Source organism: Histoplasma capsulatum (genome assembly GCF_000150115.1).
Source record: "Histoplasma capsulatum G186AR genomic scaffold supercont2.9, whole genome shotgun sequence".
Lineage (NCBI taxonomy): Eukaryota > Fungi > Ascomycota > Eurotiomycetes > Onygenales > Ajellomycetaceae > Histoplasma > Histoplasma capsulatum.
Genome location: NW_025544809.1, coordinates 109127 through 124419, shown reverse-complemented (window position 1 = coordinate 124419; position 15293 = coordinate 109127). Strand labels below are relative to the sequence as shown.

Genomic DNA, 15293 nt, shown 5'->3' with positions numbered 1-15293 from the left:
ATTATTCTTGGTGTCAAAAAGCCACGGATGCCCGATGCATTGATTCATTCAACCAGCTTTCAGATTAAGCTGGCATATGGGAACTACGAGAGTTGGGTCATTTGAAGCAGCAAAAATGCCGTTACACAGCTCTCTTCCGACCGTCTTTTTTGTCATGTTTGCACCGAAATACCTCGAGCAACGCAACCAATCTGAAGGCATTCAAATATAGACAGCATACGATATTAAAATTCAACTGACCCTACCAAACTCCTTCCAGAAGCAAATTAAGACTCTCCATTACACGCCCACTTTGTCTTACTTGTTCCGACAAACACCGCGGTGCTACCGGCTTTTCTGGTCCCGAATCTCTTGGCCTCCTCGGCGTCACAGCAACGCATCCAAGGGAAAAAGGAGAAAGGAACAGGCGCACAACATTTCCACAGTTTTCGCTGCGCATAGGACGTGCAATAAGCACTCCCAAATGGGGCCCTGACACATATGTCCGCTTATAAAACAACTTCTTGAGATCCTCGGTAACTCAGTGAAGCATCATCCTTGTTTATGGACAAAATCGGTTCTCCTTTGCATGCTTGATTGAAGCTCGATAGACGTTTACGAAATGCACATCAGCCTGAAACTAGGAATGGAAAGCGTGTGTATGTTCTTTCATTCGCCGTTTTTCCGTCCTCTTGGTTTTCAAAGAGCATTCCGAGAAGCAGCGGCACCGTTAGGGCCGGCTCAAATTTCTTAAGCCTCTCGGGCCCTGAACTCATTCGAGTTGAGCGGCCCTCCGACCTAGTTCCTGCAGCCATGACGCACAGCAGGGGTGCACCATCAGCGGAATCGATAACACTTTCGGCGTAGCATTCCTCATGGCAGTCATCTGAGAAACAAATCTGATATATAATTAATTCCCTTTCCCAACATCTACGTGGACATTTGCCAAAAAAAAAAAAAAAAAGAGAGAAAGAGAGAGAGAGATATGCTGGTTTCTGTTTTGTTGGATACACGATTGGTTGAAGGCGGACATACCACCACACCAAACCAAAATATTTCCCAGCTCGCTGTTTGTCACACAGCAAAAAAGAAAGCAAAGAGATACTTCTTATCTATGCCCCATTTCAAGAACCCTATCAGAACAACAGGGAATCCAATTCAGCACATCCTTGTTTGTATTTTTTCTAATGGAATCACATACCCGCTCCCCGTTCTCTAACAAACTATATTCACAGGGGCAAAAACTCCCTTGGTGAGCTCTGAAATGCATGTGTGCCAACAAGGTGTCACGGATTGATGACCCAACAGATGTAAACTCCCATTTCGTACTCGATTGAGATGTTAATCCCGGTTTGGATGCCCAAGGGAGGGACGGTTGCAACATTGCCAGAATTAATTCAAATTGACTTCCAGTCGATTGCAAACCGTTTTCTCAAGCAAAGGGCAATCATGGATCACCAGGCCATTTTGGGTGTATTGGAGGCTTAATCCCCGAGCCATAATGGATTGACTTGAAAAGGCCAGAAAAGGATTAAAGGTGAAGTATTTTATCATTGTTATTGATACAATGTCACTTCTCCAATTATAGCTTATTCTTTCCTTCTTTTCTCCTTAGACACTCACCCATCATCCGTCCCGGCTCTGTTTCCGAGCCCTAAACCCTGCCAACGCCCTTCCCATCCGACTCGAAGGCACGGCCAAAATGATCAATTCCCGCCTCGATAGCTGCATTCGCTCCCATTCGTTCCCACTTCCCGATCAATTATTTCTGATTCCTCACCGCCGCAATGCAGCCCCTCTCCAAAATCTCGACTCACCCCGCCACTGCATCGTCCAGCTCTTCCCGCTCTACCACCTTCTCTAACAATCCCCATTCCAGCGCCTCCCTCGCACCTATCGTCTCACCAAGCAATAGCATTCTCCTCGCCCGACCCCAGCCGATCAACCCAGAAAGCAAGGCAGTTTTCACGACACTTGACACTCCCATGTGAGTTTCAGACATTCCCAGCCATGCATTACTACTGAATGCCCTAGCTGCAGCGTGGCTTGGGGAGATGGCGGCCATCTCGGCGATGTCGGCACTGCCTATGAAAAGAATTTAGGACCTGCGCTGGTGGGGGTGACGGCAAGTAGGTTGGGGTGGGTTGCGGTGTGTGTGGATTGAAGCTGGGAGTGCTGCGAGGAAGGATGCGGCTGTTGAGCGCATTGAGCTTCGCCGGCCGCCGTGAGATTGTGATAGTTGCAACGGGTTAGTTTGACGGGAGTACGGCCACAGATATTGTAATGGCTCCGTCGGCATTACTATCGCAAATCACGGTACTGCTGTTGGCCTTGCGGCCGGGCATTGTTGTGAAAGCCCTCGTTAGCTGCTGCGGTGTGTGACTTTGAAGGGCATTTATTATTATTGTTTTGTTGATCTGCTTTATTCTTGAGAATCCCTATTTAAACCGGAATTGCAGTATTTTAAAGGGGGAAATAAATCATCAGAAGTTGGCAAAAGTCCATGAATTCCCTAAGGGCGCTGCTTGATGTTGGATTTCCCCGGCAATCGGACAAAGACACAAGTCAGTTTACCGACGAATAGCCGCGATTTTGAGCTGTGCCTTTGCGTGTCGATTGCGTTCATACAACTACTAGATATGGCTGATAGAATGACGATTTAATATAATTCTATAAGTATATATATGAATCTGTCTTGACAAGTGGCTTTTTAAGGGTCAGTTGAACTTGTATTCCATCTCCCTCCTCCTGAGAAAGGACCTGTAATGCCAAAGGGGCCTCACCCAAGGAACTAAGCCAAATGCTTGACCTATAATTATACAGACAGAGCTTGCCAGTCTTGAGTTCACCTTGACAGTTTTCTTTTTTTGTTTTTGGTTTTTTTTCCGAAGCAGCATATTGAGGTGCTTGATCACTTTGGACAGGCATTGCTCTCATCACAAAAGCGAAATGGACAAGCCATGCGTTGTTTTTTGGTGAGGATAACATCATACTCGTCAAACCACATGGAGTTTGAGAGCAGCAGAGAAGGAAGGTCGAAACACCAATTCCAGAATGGGTCCGGTTTCTGTCCTCTATTTATATACCAGGAGATATGATGCTCGTGCTGCCTCTGGAGCGTTGCAGAGGGTTCGATCCGGATATCAAAATTCAAGTTATCCTGCCTGGTTGTGCATGAAAGCGGTCTGGCTTGCCTTGCTGATTGCACGGCCATCAATTTGCGCCCATTTGGCTGCGTGAAAGAAAGCCAGATATCTGCCTATCTCCATGTCAGATGCCGGTGTAGCTCAGACCGCCCGACTGTATAGTAATTTGTCAATTTTCGACCATTCCTGTGCAGACACCTGAGGTATACTCACTTGCTCATGTTGATTTGGAGTGACTACCTGGAAGGATTCTTTCGTATGCAAGATTTGAACGCTCGAATGGCTTGTTGGGAATTGGTTGGGTGTGGACTGGATGTCTGTTGGCGATTCTTTTGCGGTCCTGCCTTGCTCTTGGTTTTTGGGCCGCACCTCTGCACCAAAAGTGGCCGTAAAGGATGCATGATATGATCCCCGTTGCAAAGCCTCTCTATGATATCTCAGATAACTAATGCGCAGCCTTGTTAGCTCACTCGAGTCTTGACGGCTCCTCCCGCGAAGATACCTCACTCTCGGGAGGTGGAATAATGCGCTCTCATATGCATATATATATATATATATCTATATCTATATAATGTTCTCACGCCATATGCCAGCCAAACGAACAAAAAGAAACGAAAAAAAGTGTGAACCGGCTCAGGAAAACGTTGAAATATCGATCTCTCCGGCCATTTAGCAATCGTCATTTTTGGAGGTATCCAACAAAATTCCGTAGAGGACTAGTATTACAGTCAAAACAGCGACCATTGGGCCTGAATGAAAATGCCCCGGAGGGAAATCATCCTCTGGAACACGTTTGGAGGTATAAAGAACGAGAGAAGCCAAATTCATCAAGCCTGCTAGAACAATCCCCCCGCGCTGCCTTCCTGGTTATTTCGCATCATCCGTGGAGAATGTGCGATGCTCTGGTTATAGAGTTCGTCAGAACGGCGACCAAATAAACCTTGCGCTGAAGTCTGGGTTGGGGGTTGTTTTTTTGCCTCTGGCGTCTAAATACTAGTGCAACCAAGTACGTCACGTCATTCAAGATACCACACTTAATAATGAGCAGGTAGGGAGGGCATTTAGCTGAACGAAACCAGATGCATGCCAGGAGCCGGAAGGGACTCGAGCACAAAATGGCCTTTTATTTTATTTTATTTTTCTTTCTTTCTTTTCGCGACGCAAAAATGGGGCTGTGAGAAAATGTGAGAGAAACTTGACTAGTGCTCCTCCTCTGGGCACAGCGCGCTTTTGACAGCTCGCGGAAAAGAAGAAACAGGAGAATATCCCCTTCACAACACGCGCCAAAGAAGGCTGCAACGGCGAGGCCATTCGCCGCGAACTGAAAATCGAATCAGATCCACGGAAGCAAAGCAACTTTAAGATATAACTACTGCTTTCAAAGGAAACGGCCTGCCGGTGTTCTTTGTCGATGTTTCGTTCGCCCCGCCGCAGCCATCCGCTTCTCCCCGCCACTTAGCCTTTGGCGCGTACCCATGGTTGCACACTTTTGGGGACCGACGCTCCGGCTTCAGGTACCCGACAGAGCGGAACGGGTGTGTGATCCGGCGATATTAGAGGCTCGTGCTTGTGATTGTGCTTGTGCTTGATTTTGGGCTTGGGCAGGAGAAACACCCAACCCATAACCATTTGCAATGATGCAGGCGCCCTCCCTTGCTTTGTCGCCGCAGGATAGGGGGTCCAAGTCATTGTTCTACTCGACGGTGTGTGTGTCCCCTGTGTGCCAGGCCTAGCCTACATGCACATATCTGCCCCATGCGATGTACAGATTATGCAGATACCAGTTCCGGCATTTTATTGATGTATGTTTGTTGCGCAAACGGGCGGCCGCTGCAGTAAGGGCCGGGGGAGGAGGGGGAGGAGGAGGAGACGGGAGCGGGGCGGGTGGGAGCATTAGTGCGTTGGGATGGGATTTTATCCGCCCCGGGTAGCCTAGCCCCCGCATTTAGTCAACACAGGCGCCCACGGCGCGATTTTATACACGCTGTGTCATCCATGGGGAATCCAGCGGGCGTTGAAAGCTTGAATGCCGTCCGCCGTTTCGTCTTTCGGCTTTCGGGGACCAGCCACCCCGCATATATTGATTGGCAGGGAAACAGAGTTTTTCGCGGGACCGTATACCGCTCATGTCGGCGGGGCTTTGTCAATAGACCCTGTGTATCGGGACAAAGACAAAGACGAGGAGAGAAGGTTATTCCAAAACCGGATGGGCAGAAATCCCCTTTGAAGACATAGGGGTTGTTGTTCTGCTGCAATCGCTTTGTTTCATTTTACTTAGCGCGGGATTCTGGACCATTGTGAAAGAGAAAGAGAGAGAGAGAGAGAGAGAGAGAGAGAAAGAAACTATGGAACAGATCATAAATGGAATTTGATAGGATAGTTAGATGTATTTTGGCAAACCAGCTGGGTGGGTTCCTTTGCACACAAGCCCGGCCCGCCGCATTCAATGATTTGGCTGCTTCTTGTGATTCAACTCACAGTGAGAAGTGGTTGGTTTGCATGATAAGAGAATGGGTAAGGAGTAAGGTAAGATGCTTGTTTCAAGAATGCGCCGGTCTTGGTGGTTCTTGTGTCGAGGATGTTTTTTATATTGTTGCATCAGCCCATTTGGCCACTCAGGTATGTATGTACTGTATACTAGTAAATTATCTAGCCACAACACACAAAATGCAGCAAAGAAGCAAAATGGCAAACTCCGGTTGAAATATCGATGTTATAATATACACCTTCCCGGAGCCTTGGTTTCTCATCCTTGTCATCTCCAACGCAAGCCCACACCAGCGCTCGACAGGCGATGCGCAGATTACTCTTCAAACGCTACTTCCAGGAACATCATGCCGTTGAATCCAGATAGAGACTGGTATGTATGGAGTATGGCACACAACACCCACCCCTACGTTTTATCCGTCAGCACAGTTGAAAAAAACAAAAGCACAACAACTTAGAAGATAATATTCCTGAGATGTCCCTGCCAAGCAACGAGAGAAACCCTCAAGTTTGACGTCATATAGTAAATTAAGAATAACCTAGTGTTATAAAAACAAACAGCTGCACATCACATGCTGGGGAATAAGAAAGAATAGAAATTCGAATCTCGGATTGACGAGATCTTGCGCAGCCGCTCGTTGCCCTCCCTGGCAATACTCGCGATCGTAGCCGGTAACACGGATTCTGGTGGGAAGGCGAAAGATCCCTGCTGTCAGTATGTGCAGTACGAGCACAACTCTCAAAAACCTTGGTGGATTCGGGTGTAAGCATCCAGATCCAGGGCCCCTGGAGGAGAGGATATCCACGGAGGTCTGTATTGAGTGATGAATTGGTCGACGGGGTTTTTGATTTTTGAGCAGTCTTCCGGATGACGTGTGGAAGGAATTCTGAAATCACAAGCTGGAAAATATGATCTCAGTGTCAATTCCCCCCCCCCCCCCCCCCCCCTTCCCCCTTCCCTCGAATCCCAGTCGAGTTTGCTTGAAGGATCAGGCGGCTGTGGATGTCACCTGCCAATATTTTAATTTTCTTCCGTTATCAGAAGCAGAGGTCCCTGACATAGGGGGAGGGGAAAAAAAGGAGGGGATCCCCTCGGAACAGCACACATGTTGCAACTGGAATTGAAAAAATACATATTTCTCTTCCGAGAAAGGAAGAGCGGTCACTTCACCGACTTGTTTTTGAAAATAAAATCCACCGGAACAGAAAGAAAAAAAAAAGCTTGTTTGGTTTTCCCCAGATGGATGCCGGTTGGAGGAAGAGCCGGGGGTGGCGGGGAGATATGCCACACATCATGGAAATGGATCCGTATCTCTTCTCTGTGAGAGAGATCTTGACTAGACTTGTCCATTCCTTCATGGCCTTCAGCCAGGCTGGATGACACGAGCGATCTCCACGGACGATCCATCTCGAAAAGCGGAAAACGCAGATGAACGCGCACCGTCCTCGAGTCCGTACTCTGGAGTACTCTCCGTCACGAGCAGCAGCGGCGATACGATTTCCAGCGACATCTACGAGTCGAAGTGCGTTCGACTTCCTGGAGCTGAAGCTGAGACATGAGGGAGCGTTCTGTCGACATGTGTCTGGCCGAGGTTGCGCCCCGCCTCTGGCGATCGATAAGCCTGTTTGCTTCTTCAGGATGTTGAGCAAGCAAACTGACGATGGAGACACGAGTCATGACAGAGTTCAGAGTTCAGAGCCGCAGGCACGGCTGGTGGGAAATGTGCGAGAGTGGACTTGTGGTGGTTTTTGTTGTTGGTTGTTGTTGTTGTTGTCGTCAATTGTCTGTCGAACATTCAGCTTCTTTCCTTCTCCCGTCCTCGGGGGGTCACGGGGGAGCCAGGGGAGAACAGGGGGAAGCCGGGGGAAGCCGGGGAGTTGTCGGGATCCCCCTGTGGGAAGGAGTTTGTGTGTTTTAGACTTCCAAGGCTGTTGATATTCCGCCATCGATCACGCTGTCAGGCGAATCCGAATGCTCAGAGATGGCTCTGGCATCGAGTTTGCGCACGATGGCCAAAGCATCGCTCCGTTTCGATCCCTCAGATCCATCTTCACGACGTGAAATGTCCGCAGGAAAGACAGAAAACAAAACCCCACGGCTTGATGGAGGGGGGTACCTGGCCTGGCAAAGGCTGATCCTTCTTGTCGGGTCTCGAGTGGGCCCTTTTCAACATCCAGGGATGCAACAACGCGTGATGATTGGCACGGTTCAGCACCGGAACAGATCCGCATGGACGATTCGATTCTTCCATCTCACCTGTGGTTGAGAAACAGCTGACGCTGCAATCAAATGGAATGCTTCTTCTAGGAAGTTGCATCCCCATGGATGGATGCTTAACGGGAAATGCTTAAATGGAAATGTTTAAAATTTCGGGTCATGCACTGTACATACTTACTCTGTTTACTCCGTATGGCTTTTCGCACTTCACGGCTTTGGGAAGGTCGTTGATTTCCCCCAAGCGGTGTTTTGCCTGCGCCCACTTCTTCACGCACTGAGAGGCGGAGAGGCAGCGGGCCCTTCCAGCCCGTTGTTGGCCGTTGTGGGGCCTGGGCCAACTCCAGGATAGCCAGCCATCTCCAACACACGGCCGGAGTGATTCCGGAACCCTCTGTTGGTAGGGAGTCCAGAGAGCCCTGGATTCCTCCAGCCTTCCAGCATGAGGATTCTTCCAAGGTTGAAATTGGGCGGTTCCTTGTTTGGCCTCTGAGAGTGATGTCGAAGAAGAAGAAGAAGAAAAAAAAAGAAGGCTGTGAACCCCCTACTCGCGAATCTGCGGCTATAGTTGCCTAGTAGTAGCTACGACAGAGCATGTAACTGATAGTTAGTTGATATATATATATTATATATCGAGAAAATACTCCCAAAACCCACCCCCATGCACGCGATCAGGGCCCGACCTCCTGTTGGCTCACGAACAGCTGCACCTTTCAAGGATGTTCTACACAAAATCAACCAAGAGCCGGACACAGGGGGGATACGGCACTCTCGTTCCTGAATCCTGGCTGTCGGGACCGGGTTAACGTAACATGCTGGGAGGGGGATACCACTGAAAAAAAAGGGGGTGTTTGGGGGTGTTGTTGGGGGTGGTGGGGGATGCTTGACACCCATTACGAATTTACGACCCTGCTAAGCTGTGAATGGTCTAAACTAGCCCGGGCGGAAATGCAGTACCCTGGCTTCCGGCGGGACGGCGCGTTCCAGACGGGCGGTTAGTGGGATTGGGGGGGGGGGGATCCTCGGGTGAATGGGCTGCTGCCCGGGCTGGACTGTTTGTCTTCCGGAATGCGCAGTGTTCTGATTATTTGATTATTCTTTCGGAGTACATTCATGATTCTTGTTGAGCGTAAATGAGTTAGAGCCGGGAGGAGGCGTCTGCCACTGCTAGTTTGAGGATTGATTTTTTTTTTTTTTTTTTTTTTTTTTTTGAGAAACGGAGAACTGGGAAAGGGGCACGGATATAGTGCTTTCTCCGGGCGCTTCAATTTCTTGAAATCATTGAAGTCAATGAGACGGAGATCTTGCTGGTTATTGGAAAATAGAGTAGCTCAGTTTGAAACCAGCTTGAATTTGGGTTAAAAAAATATAAGAGATAGGTTCCCTTTTTGTTTTTGTTTTTTTTCCCTCCAGAGACGAGACCTCTCATATTGGATATCTGACTGATACAAGCTAGGTTAAAAAAAAAAAAAAAAAAAAAAAAAAAAATGAAAATGAAAAAATGAACCTCGACTTCCTGAATAGAGCTTACTCATGACTCTTCATCCCATCCCCCCTCCGAATCCCCAAATCCCCAGGATCTGGATGTGGATTCCTTAGCTCGTGGATCGCACTGGAAGGACGGAGGGACCAACCCTTAGTTTTGGTCTGATGCTCCAAAAGGGCCCAATAATAACAATAGCCTGAATCCCCTCCCAATAATTCAAATGCAGATCACCATGTTCGTCTGGAGAATCCAGTCCCCCTTCCTCCTGTAAGGAACGATAACCGTGTTCGAGCAGTGGAGACTTCTCGATTTTCCGGGAAACGTACTTGGTACATACTCTTCATCATCATCATCATCATTGGAACTCTAATGAAGATACCCTTGCTTGTGGTGGTGACAAGAAACCGTGCTGAACTCAAGAGTTGCTGCCGTGAGTTGAATTTCCTCTTCGGGCCTTTCGCTGTGGGCTTAGGGGTTTCTATCATCTTCGATCCTTCTCTGTTCTGAGTTGAGGCCTCGCACTACCAAGCCGCGAGGCACAACTTTGTTCACTGTTGCCCAAATAGCATACCCAAATAGTGTACCCAAATAGTATATTAGTTTATTTGCCCTTCGGGGTTAGGCGTAATATCCGCTGCCAGTGCTACCCCTGATAGGTCGTTGGCAGGAAAGGAATCCGGTTGGTCAAACTTTGGACTGCGCCGGTGGCAGCTTGGCAAGCGCGCAGAATATCGGGGTCGTGACTTTTACCAGGTTTGACTTAGCGCATTCGTAACAGCCAATAGCTCCAATGGGGCGCCTGGGGAAGGGGCCCGACAGCCTGGGTCAGCAGCGGGTTGGGGACAGGGATGTGTGAGGGTCTAATCTTGGGCGTTGCTCTGGTGCCTCTCTCGAGAGATGAGAGACGGAAGAGACCATAGCTGCTTAGCTGCTTAGTTTGTGGACGATACGGGTAGTCAGTCATTGGGGGAAAACACGACCTGCCGTCCATGTGCAAGGCCCCTTCGTGTTCGGAGCTCGAATCATCGGAGAAAAAGGAGGGAAGAAACCTCTGAGGAGGGTTGGAAGATCGAGCTGAGACGGTGGAGTCGCAGATAAGCTTTGGGGATAACCATGCAGGTTGTCCAAATGTGCTTCGGCATGGCATCCTTTCTGGATTTGAGTTTTCTTCTCTCATCACTGCCTCTGAGAACTGTGTGTGGATTCCGGCTGTCCTCCCTCTCTGTCAATCTCAGAGCTTGTTGATATCAGCCCACACCGGTAGACAAACTTTCATGCCTTCTCTCCAAAACGAAGCGATCTTTAGCAGGAGCATTGAGGCCCAGCAGGGACAGATAAGCTGTCCCATTTCCAATAGTATTATAGTTTTCGATATAAGTTTAAATTTGACGAGAAGTATCACTGGTTCCTTACTGAGATTTCAGAAGCTATCACATGAAAGAAAATCATCTTGATAACTATCCAGAATCAAAAATCAAAAATCATCAGCAGAGACAGTTTCATGAAGATTATTCAATCTGAACCGCGTTAGTGGCTGGCACTGCTGCCTCCCAATATTCCAATATATGGCCGTGAGCAATGTGTATCCTGTAAGCCGCGGTGGCGCTGCTTAGTGCCATCAGCGATTGGTGGAAATAAGCCATGCCCTTGTTTCCAGAACCCGGCTAGAAAGAGCCATCCATGGAGATAACCAAGGTTCCAGGAGCCTATCACCGGGATACAGCTAGCTGAACCATGTCCTGCCACGAGCTCCGAGACTCCTCAGCGTCCCAAGACATGTTCGATAACCCGTCGGGCGGGAAAAGTTTCCTCACTCGGACTCGCCTCAATACTTATACAGATCTGTTAAGCATCACCATCATCACCATCATCCTTGAGACTAAACTATACTGCCAGAGCTGACATCCCCAAGCCGTGGAAAAGAAACCTTTCCCAGCATCTCCATCCTGCTTTTCAAACTCAATATAATGGAATGAAGCCTTCGATATTCGTACTTGTCTTTTGTCTTTTTGTCTTTTGTGCATTGACTTTCCCTCGTGGGGCTTTTGATCTGCCCCCTAAGCATAGAATACTGGCGATACATATACGAAACAGTAAAATAAACGGTCGCTCCAGAAAGCCGGGCCAAGCTTGATAACTCCGGCGGTAGCGTTGGTATTGGTATTGGTGTGGTGGTAGTTGTGGTGGTAGTGGCTCTCGGACCGGATAAAAGCCTTCCAAGCTTCCGAGGTTAAGAATCAAAAGGGCCGCGGACAACATCTCACCCGAAACTCTAGCCACCGGCGGATCAGCGGCGGGATTGGAAGGATGAAATCCGGGAGAGGCTCGACTGAATTTAACTCAACGACTCCAGAGAGCAAACCCGAAGAGAGTTGCGACTAAGTGGAGCGCGGATGGGAAACTAACGAAAATGATGAGAGACCTGGCCTCTGCCGCGGGCGGGTCTAGTAATCAATTTATATTTATATTTTATGGTTTTTCTTTTTTCTTTTCATGATGTATTTAGTTTCTTTTTTCCTTCGATGCTGAACTTTGGAGTTTGCGGAGGCGGCTCTACTGGATATGCGGTACACAAACGGTACCTGAGGATCTGGCCTCGATCGCCTGGACGGCAGATTCTTGCGTAATTCATTGCCAACGTTTGACTTCTTTTGGGAGGTTAGGGGCCGTGGCGACAGGGCTGGATGGATTGGTCTCGGATTGATTGTATCGACGGTACAGAGGAAATAGAGTCGTTTGAAGAATGATGACTCTTTCGAAGGCGATGATCATGGAGTGAACATAACTAGGACTATTGGTAACTTGAAGCTTGTTGTCCTGTCCAATGTAGTATCCAACTCCTTTCCAAGGTTGAGACATCTCGATCCATCACAACTTGAACTTGAACCAAACAGAAGAACAAGAGGAGTGGACGTTATATTCCGCCACCCTCTCACGACCACGACCACGACCACACCTAGGAATCATGAAACAACACAAGGACACGGCAGACGAAACAAATGTGGACAGAAGACTTAACCAACACCCACCCGAAACAGCCCAGGGTTCACCAGCCCTCAAATCAGTTGAAACGCTGGTCTGGGGCTGAGAGTGGCCCTCTCGTTCGTCTCCCACGTTCCAGGTATGGTATAGGGTTGAGTTAACTGCTACGGAGCACAGAGGGGGTGGGTGGGTTCCAATAACGCCACTCAGAACCAGAGGTACATGTACATACAAAATTCAAACAAGTCCGATAGTATGTCCTGTACATGTGTATACATCACAGATTCGTAGTTAAATCACGCTCCTGCAAACGACCTTGTGCTTCGTGGACAGGAAAAGGGACCAGTTGGGTTAACAAGGATCGAGATCAGACAGAACAAAGTCGACACCGACACCGCCACGGTCAAGCAAGTTACCATATCCAGTATAATGTAATAATGTGCATGTACGATAGCTATAGTACGTACACACATAGTCCACCATGGTATGAGATGGGATAACTATTCTGCAGCCAACAAACAATGAATGATTCAGCCCGATTGCGGAATCAGCCATTTTTGCGACCTGTGATTTGCCGCGCCTGATGTGCTGGCTTGGGCGGATACAACAACAATTGCGGAGTTAGTGGACATATGTGGACATGTGTAATCTTGTATACGTTGTAGAAGTCGATGATAGGACTGTATGTACAGACATGTCCTGTTGTTAACCCAATCAAACCCAACTCGCTATTCCGCACCCAACTGCGGCCTCCCTCACCTGCTGCTGCTGCTGCTTCTTTGTTTCGTTGTTGTTTGCAGAAAGAAAGAATCAAGAATCAACCATCAACTGCAGCGGGAGAAAGAAAGAAAGAAAGAAAGAAAGAAAGGACTAGATACATACTACAACAACTCCACCGGCAATGGTTTTACCTGACCCAACAGCAACTCAAACATAACCCCGGCCGAAAACCCCGAAGAGCCCAAGAAGCAAAAAGCAACGAGAGGGGGATACGAAGATACTTTCTCGACGAACAAACGCGTCCATGTGTTGTTCTTGTTGTTGTTGATGTTGTTGGGCTGGATCATCTCTCTCTTTGCCCGACCACCACCACCGCTCGCTGATGATCCTCCTCCTCCTCCTCCTCCTGTCAGCCTGGCGTGGTCGAACTAACTAACCATCGGATCGCCGCAGCTGCTCTCCACACTCGCCCATCTCCAACCCATCGAACCCAATCGCACCCCGCCGCGGTTACCAACTTAACTCCGTCTGGTACCCGATGGTACTTTTCAAACTCTGTGCGGTGAGGTGGACGCATCACGCATCCTTCTCCTTTTGTAGGGCATGCGTATCTGTGTAAAAGCAAAGCATCGGGCGGGCACAAATCGCCAGCTTGCGACCACATCAGGAACAAACGTGGAAGGATCTTTTTTTAAATACCATTTTTACGCCATTTTTGGTTTTGGGATGTTATGATTATTATTATTTTTTGGTGAGGGAGTGTGCAATAAAAAAAAAAAAAGAAAATTTACATTACTCGCCAACAAGAAAGGAACAGAACATCAAGTTATCATCATTGATCGGATTTGTTAGATAACCTAACTAACTGGAATCTGATCCAGCCATCCACGGGAAGGAAATCAGACATTCTCGCGATCCTGCATTGCGATTTGTGCGTTGCACCCGTGATGCACCCGGCCTGGTCAAACGAAGGAAACACGAGAGTAGCCAGGAAGTCATCGAGTCGAGTCGTGCTTGGTCAAGAGGCAAAAAGGAGCTCGATCACTCACGTCTCTCTTCTGGCAGCCATAACTTGCTTCACCGTTCTTCTCTGGCCGGGCCAGGGGACTGGGAACCCGTAGGTTGGGTCGAATCGGAGCCTCGACATCCTGGTTGTGCCCGTGAACAAGCCCTGTGCCGCCTCCTCATCATTTTTACAAAGTGGTTTTGCGAAAGAAAAAAACAACCGAAAAGGAAAAAAACAGAAAAGGGCAAGGCGACTAGCCGTGGGACATCCGGCTCCCCGCCAGACTCCCACCGCCCAAACCTGCGCAAGTGAGCTAGGCCGCCGGGGCTTGTTTGGCTCAGCAGCGGACCGTTCCATGGAAGCGTGCTGGGGAACCTTCAACTACTGGCAACCGACGCCCCCCAGATCTCACCAGCGAAGTCAACCCCGGCCCCACCCCCCCTTGGGCGCTTGGCCCTCCGTTAGGTTTCGTCGTCCAGCCCCAAACGAAAAAAGAAAAGAAGCAGCAGGAAAAGCAGAAAAAAAGCAAAAAAAAAAAGCAAAAGCTGAACGCCGAAAAAACAAAACTTAAAAAGAGGGAAGAAAGCAAAAGGTGACCAACCAACCAGACAGAAGAGCTGTCATATTTTTATACTTTTGGCCCTCTTCTTTATCCCGCCGCAACGGTTTTTTTTGTTTGTTATTTGCCTAGCCCGCCAAACAAGATCCTATATATCAATACCGCCGTCCCGCCCGTCTGGGTTGATTGTCTCGATCGCCTCATTCGTACCCTGAATAATCCTGAATAGCCTCCTTTCCACTGTTCCTCCCCCAGGTTTTATATAAACCTCCCCCAGACTCTTCACATCCTGCTGCTGACTTCCAACTTACCTCTTTCAACATACCACCATACCATATTATCATTACATATCTTATGGCAGAAGCCATCCGAGAAATACCTCAACTGCTGCTGCTACTGCTACTACGACTATAACGTCAAACATCCACATCCACCACACAACACTGCTACTACCTCCAGCAAAATGTGGTACGGATTCAGCTTCAATAGCACGCTCTCCTCGCCATCTGGCTCACCCTCCTCTCTTCCTCCACCTCCTCCGCCATCTCCCAACGACTCTCTACTTGATATTGCTCCCCGCAAAAGCTCTTTCTCCATGACATCGGGCAGAAACACATCATGCGCCTTTCCCTCCTGGCCCAACCGGTCCTCCCTCTTTTCTGACTCAGACTCCACAGCCAGCGCCTACCTGTCAGACGAGGATCTCTTTCGAA

The 15293-nt window shown here is 48.6% G+C and overlaps 7 protein-coding genes across 7 annotated transcripts in view; 1 reads left to right on the top strand and 6 right to left on the bottom strand.

The window, feature by feature from the left end:
- Nucleotides 1-1792: 1792 nt before the first annotated feature.
- On the bottom strand, nt 1793-2324 carry HCBG_06273 (short-chain enoyl-CoA hydratase; the record flags this gene model as incomplete). The annotated part of the gene is made up of 2 exons (XM_045433322.1): nt 1793-2064; nt 2282-2324. The coding sequence occupies 2 exons, from the start codon at nt 2322-2324 to the stop codon at nt 1793-1795; spliced, it is 315 nt and encodes a 104-aa protein (XP_045285635.1).
- Nucleotides 2325-3249: 925 nt separating this feature from the next.
- On the bottom strand, nt 3250-3869 carry HCBG_06272 (uncharacterized protein; the record flags this gene model as incomplete). Its single annotated transcript, XM_045433321.1, has 3 exons — nt 3250-3279; nt 3339-3570; nt 3826-3869. 3 exons carry the CDS (start codon nt 3867-3869, stop codon nt 3250-3252), a joined length of 306 nt encoding a protein of 101 aa, XP_045285634.1.
- Nucleotides 3870-4580: 711 nt separating this feature from the next.
- Nucleotides 4581-4814, bottom strand: HCBG_06271 (uncharacterized protein; the record flags this gene model as incomplete). Its single annotated transcript, XM_045433320.1, has 1 exon — nt 4581-4814. One exon carries the CDS (start codon nt 4812-4814, stop codon nt 4581-4583), a length of 234 nt encoding a protein of 77 aa, XP_045285633.1.
- Nucleotides 4815-5928: 1114 nt separating this feature from the next.
- Nucleotides 5929-8721, bottom strand: HCBG_06270 (uncharacterized protein; the record flags this gene model as incomplete). The annotated part of the gene is made up of 7 exons (XM_045433319.1): nt 5929-5982; nt 6270-6512; nt 6951-7244; nt 7350-7504; nt 7705-7869; nt 8009-8399; nt 8485-8721. The coding sequence occupies 7 exons, from the start codon at nt 8719-8721 to the stop codon at nt 5929-5931; spliced, it is 1539 nt and encodes a 512-aa protein (XP_045285632.1).
- Nucleotides 8722-10073: 1352 nt separating this feature from the next.
- On the bottom strand, nt 10074-11572 carry HCBG_06269 (uncharacterized protein; the record flags this gene model as incomplete). The annotated part of the gene is made up of 4 exons (XM_045433318.1): nt 10074-10465; nt 10584-10652; nt 10855-11019; nt 11308-11572. 4 exons carry the CDS (start codon nt 11570-11572, stop codon nt 10074-10076), a joined length of 891 nt encoding a protein of 296 aa, XP_045285631.1.
- Nucleotides 11573-12966: 1394 nt separating this feature from the next.
- Nucleotides 12967-14333, top strand: HCBG_06268 (uncharacterized protein; the record flags this gene model as incomplete). The annotated part of the gene is made up of 3 exons (XM_045433317.1): nt 12967-12977; nt 13469-13611; nt 13897-14333. 3 exons carry the CDS (start codon nt 12967-12969, stop codon nt 14331-14333), a joined length of 591 nt encoding a protein of 196 aa, XP_045285630.1.
- A 395-nt stretch (nt 14334-14728) lies between these two features.
- HCBG_06267 (uncharacterized protein) overlaps nt 14729-15293 on the bottom strand; it is a gene marked incomplete at both ends in the record, with an annotated part of 2426 nt that continues 1861 nt past the window's right edge. The window contains 2 exons of the mRNA XM_045433316.1: nt 14729-14875; nt 15034-15249. Of these exons, the coding sequence (XP_045285629.1) occupies nt 14729-14875; nt 15034-15249 (363 nt within the window). The remainder of the gene's footprint in view (nt 14876-15033; nt 15250-15293) is intronic.